Source organism: Camelina sativa, chromosome 14 (genome assembly GCF_030686135.1).
Source record: "Camelina sativa cultivar CO46 ecotype springtype chromosome 14, ASM3068613v1".
Classification (NCBI taxonomy): Eukaryota; Viridiplantae; Streptophyta; class Magnoliopsida; order Brassicales; family Brassicaceae; genus Camelina; species Camelina sativa.
In genome coordinates, this window is record NC_141893.1 from 26646117 (window position 1) to 26651387 (window position 5271).

The following is a 5271-nucleotide window of genomic DNA, read 5'->3' on the forward strand; positions in this document are numbered from 1 at the left end:
CCTTCTTTCTCTCAAATTGCTTCTTACTAATATGGATTCTACTGTTGTTACATTCGCAAATCTGAAAGTGATACGTTGGTCCCTCTTCAAAGCCAAGAGATTGTAAAACAGAACACAAGGTATTTGATTGGTAATTACGACTACCTATTTTTGGTTTTTCTCATTGATTAAATAGACAAACGAATACAAGGAAGCAAATAACTGAAACAGAAAGTGGAGTTAATAACTCCTACAAAACAGGAAATAGAAAGTGGAGAATGTGATCCTTCGATCAAGGAAGACCACGTCTCTTATTTGTGAAACTGAAACAAACAAGCAGCAAGACTTCGTCAATCCAAGTACTTGCTGTTAGGCTTACGTGTCCGACTTGATCGTCTAGCTGGCGCCCCCTCATCCTCACTCTGCTTCTTACTTTGAAACCTATCAATACTCCCGCCCTCTAACAGAACCTTGTCCTCAAGGTTCATCGAAAAATCTGGAAAACTTGCATGGAGCTGAGTAGCGTCTTCCCACGTCGCCTCTTCAACAGGTAGCTGATGCCAACGAATCAACACCTCGGGTTTGCGCTTTGCCCCAATCTGAATCATGCGGACAGAGAGAACTTCCGCCGGCTCCAAATGAAAGACGCCATTGTCACGAAGTGGAGGAAGTTCCACCGCCACTGGATCATCTTCCCCTACCCGCTTCTTCAACAAGGAAACATGAAACACAGGGTGAATCCGGGAACCCTCCGGCAGCTTCAAGCGGTAAGCGACCATACCAATGCGTTGCTCCACCTGAAAAGGACCAAAATAGCGATTGGCGAGCTTTTGGCAAGAACGGCGGAGCACGGACTGTTGGCGATAAGGCTGCAGACGCAGAAAGACCCAGTCTCCGACGTGAAATTAAACATCGCGACGTTTGCGGTTGGCCGACTGTCTCATACGGTTATTGGCAGCCTCCAAATGTCGTTTCAGCTCACCCAAAACCTCATCTCTCTCTCGCATCTGAACATCATTCTCAGCAAAGGAGGGAGAGCCGAGTTCATACCATGGCAGCTGTGGTGGTGGGCGGCCGTAGAGAGCTTCGAACGGTGTCATACCAATGGAAGAGTGGTAGGACGTGTTGTACCAGTACTCTGCCCAAGGAAGTAGGCCACTCCATTGCGTCGGATGGTGCTGAACAAAGCAACGAAGGAACTGCTCAATACACCGGTTAACCACCTCTGTTTGTCCATCTGTTTGAGGGTGGTAAGCGGTGGACATGCGCAGCTTGGTGCCCAAAATATTCTAGAACTCCTTCCAGAAGTTACTCAAGAAAACCGGATCCCGATCACTGAGAATTGAGCGTGGAATGCCGTGGAGTTTGATGATGTTGGCGACAAATTTTGTGGCTACACTCGCAGCTGTATAAGGATGAGTCAAGGGAATCAAATGAGCAGACTTACTTGACCTGTCAACGACCACCAAGATAGACGTGAACTTGTTGGAAGTTGGCAACCCATCCACAAAGTTCATGGAAACATCCTCCCAGACTTGGCACGGTATCGGCAAGGGTTGGAGAAGACCAGCGGGTTACATTGTCTGAGACTTAGCACGCTGGCAAGTGTCGCACCTGCTCACATACTCCATGATCGTCTTGTGCATACCCGGCCAATAAAACTGGCGAGAGAGACGCTAAAACGTGTGGAGCACGCCAGAGTGGCCCCCTTGTGGTGTATCATGATGCTCATGGAGGAGTTGGCTAATAAGCGGCGATGTGGGTGGAATAACCACTCGGTTATTGTAGCACAACAACCCTTCTCGCCAACTGTATGGCTGACCAGGCCTGGTGGTTGTTGTTGCCCCAATACGAACCAAGTACGGGTCTGTTTTGGCCAATTCACGCAGAGTCTCCCAGATAGATGCATACGGAACCGAGATGGCATGTAGCGTGGGACTCTCCGGTAGACGAGACAAGGCATCAGCCGCCGCGTTGGTTTTTCCTGGACGGTACACTATCTCGTAATCTTACCCCACCAATTTGCCCATCCATTTCTGCTGTTCTGGTGTGCGGATTCGCTGCTCCAACATGTAACGAAGACTTCGCTGATCTGTTTGGATTGTAAAGCGTCGACCCAATAGGTATGGCCGCCACGTCCGGATTGCGATGAGGATAGCCAACATCTCCTTAGCGATGTGGACAAGCCATGGTGTTGGAGGAGACTGAAAACCTCACGGACATGTTGAAGGTGCGACGTCCATGTCGAGCTATAAACGAGGATGTCGTCAAAAAAAATCAACACCGACTTGCGCATCAAGGGACGAAAGATCTCGTTCATCAGTGCTTGGAACGTAGATAGTGCGTTGCATAGACCAAAGGGCATGACGGGGTACTCGTAATGACCGTTGTGTGTGCGGAATGCCGTCTTGTGGACGTCAGAAGGGTGCATTCACACCTGGTGATACCCCGCGGTGAGGTCAAGCTTTGTTAAAAATGCCGCTTCGTGCAGTTCGTCGAGCATGTCCTCAACAGTTGGAATGGGGAAGCGGTCTTTTATGGTAGCTGCGTTGAGTGCCCGGTAGTCTGTGCAAAAACGCCACGACCCATCTTTTTTCTTGACCAGCAGAACCGGCGATGAGAACGGACTGCAACTCTGACGAATGATTCCAGATGTGAGCATCTCCGAGACTTGCTTCTCAATCTCCTCCTTCTGAAAATAAGCATAGCGATACGGTCGGACATAGACTGGGTCGGTACCTTCTTTGAGTGGAATTCGATGTTCGATCGCACGTCGTGGTGGTAATCCATCAGGTGTGTGAAATAGTGCATCAAACTCTTGTATCAGAGCTTGCATCTCTGGTTCGACCGGTAGCAGCGTCAGATTTGTGTCAGAAAGACAGATCGCGAATAGGGTTTGGCCTTGGCGAGCTTATTTGACGAAGTTATTGAATCAGTGGCGTGGATCGATGTGTGTTGGAGCCCACTCAAAGTGTGAGTCCGTCCGGCCCACTCGATTTGTATGGTACGAGCCTTCCAGTCACAAACTGTTGGGCCTAGACTTTCAAGCAATTTAACTCCCAAGACTAGATCGAGGCCCACCAATGGCACTGCGTGCAAGGTCACCGTGAATGCCGCCTCGCCGATCTGAACCAGTACCTCATCGAACTTGCCAGCACACGTCAATGGTTCCCCGTTAGCCACACAAACCCGAAACGATGGTGTCGGTGTATACTGCAATCGGAGCCGTTGTGCCGCTTTTAGGCTGATGAAATTATGGGTCGAGCCACTATCGACCAAGGCGAGCAGGTGGTGTTTGCCGATGTCTGCTCGAAGACGAATGGTTGTCGGTGCATCCCAGCCGGTTAAGGCGTGTAGTGTGATCTTCGGGGACTGGTCGACCTCCTCCGTGGTCTCAACCGCGACCTCTTCCCCATCGGCTTCACTCTCCATGATGAACAGTTGCGGTTGCTTGCATTTGTGCCCCGGGAAAAATTTATCATCGCAGCTAAAGCATAATCCCAAACTGCGCTTTTTCTTCAGCTCCTCCCAGCTTAATTTTCGTGGCGGCGTAGGCTTAGAGCTCTCCCCCCGCGGATGACTCACCGTATATGCCGGTGGTGGTGCCATGATGCGAGGGTTGTTCCACCGTTTTTCTTGTTGTAACTGGTCGTCTCTCAATCTCGCATAGTTGATGACCTCCAGCAAGGTCTTTGGCTTGAAGATCCTTATGCCGCTCGAAATGGATTTGTGTAAGCCCCCCATAAACGCTCCCACCAAAGCCTTTTCCGTCCAGCCCTCCACCTTGTTCTGCAACCGCTCAAACTCCCGTTGGAACTCCAATAAGGAACCCTTCTGCTGGATGTGACACAGTGCTTCATCGAAATCCTCACCATCCAGAGGCCCAAATCGAGTCCATAGCTCCACCTCAAACCGCTCCCATGGCATCTGTTGATCGGGTAAACCAATGGCTTTTGATTTTGCCTGCCACCAGAGGTTCGCTTCCTCCGTCAAGTGGTACGACGCAAAGCTCACTCCTTGCTCCCGGGGCATGTCATGATAGGCAAAATACTGTTTCGCCTTGCTCACCCATTCCGTTGGGTCACCGCCGTTGAATCTCGGAAACTCCAGCTTCACACCCCTTTGTTGTATGGGTACGATGGCAAGATTTTGTTGGTCTCCGTATGGCGGGGGTGCTTTGGCTTGACGGTTTCTGACAGACCCCGATCCTCCTCCTTGAGTATGCATCATCGTCTTCATAACATCCAACATTCGGTCAAACGATTCCTCCATGGACTGATGTAGAGACTTCTCCATGAGCCGAAACTTGTCATCGATTCCAGTGTTGATCGCTCGTACATCCTCCTTAATTGAACCAATGTTTGTTTCAATAGTGTCGATCCTCTCCTTCTCCTTGGCCATTGACTCGTCCCTGGTTGGTGGAGTCAATTCCAATCTACGTCGTGAATTTTTAGTTGTTCTTGCAATGGTGAAATGGTGAATCAAAAAAAGAAAACCGCTCTGATGCCAACTTGATACGTTGGTCCCTCTTCAAAGCCAAGAGATTGTAAAACAGAACACAAGGTATTTGATTGGTAGTTAAGACTACCTATTTTTGGTTTTTCTCATTGATTAAATAGACAAACGAATACAAGGAAGCAAATAACTGAAACAGAAAGTGGAGTTACTAACTCCTACAAAACAGGAAATAGAAAGTGGAGAATGTGATCCTTCGATCAAGGAAGACCACGTCTCTTATTTGCGAAACTGAAACAAAGAAGCAGCAAGACTTCGTCAATCCAAGTAGTTGCTGTTAGGCTTACGTGTCCGACTTGATCGTCTAGCTGGCGCCCCCTCATCCTCACTCTGCTTCTTATTTTGAAACCTATCAGAAAGCCGGTCGCCTACACTAACAGATCGTTGGGAGGATGCTTCGTCACTGGCCTGCTCGCAACGTTAAAAAAGGAGGCCAACTAATGGGAGTGGACTTCTTACTCATTGACGAAAAGGTTTTCCCATCCCAACTAGATTTCTCAATCACTCGACGTAGACATTTTTATCTAATTTCTGGTTTTTCTGTAGAGTTTTGTCATCCAAGGGTCGATCAATGTGACCCATCTTTCAAAATTTGAGACCTCGCTGCGTGATACGTTTCTGCATTCTTGGACTGTCCCATAATACAGTATGACCTCTAACCAATATCCCATTATCTTTTGCATTGAATCAGCTAACATGTAGTTCTCTTGGCCCCGCGCTTTCTCCGTTGCATACCATTTCATTTCGTTAGTTAATGATGTGATTTTGAACCGTGAC

At 48.7% G+C, this 5271-nt stretch overlaps 1 protein-coding gene across 1 annotated transcript; it reads right to left on the bottom strand.

Annotated features, from left to right (window-relative positions):
- Positions 1-329: 329 nt before the first annotated feature.
- LOC147928667 (uncharacterized) lies at positions 330-1244 on the bottom strand. Its single transcript, XM_087486230.1, has 2 exons — positions 891-1244; positions 330-776 (listed from the first exon to the last, which is right to left on the bottom strand). The coding sequence occupies exons 1-2, from the start codon at positions 1242-1244 to the stop codon at positions 330-332; spliced, it is 801 nt and encodes a 266-aa protein (XP_087342356.1).
- Between the last annotated feature and the right edge of the window lie 4027 nt (positions 1245-5271).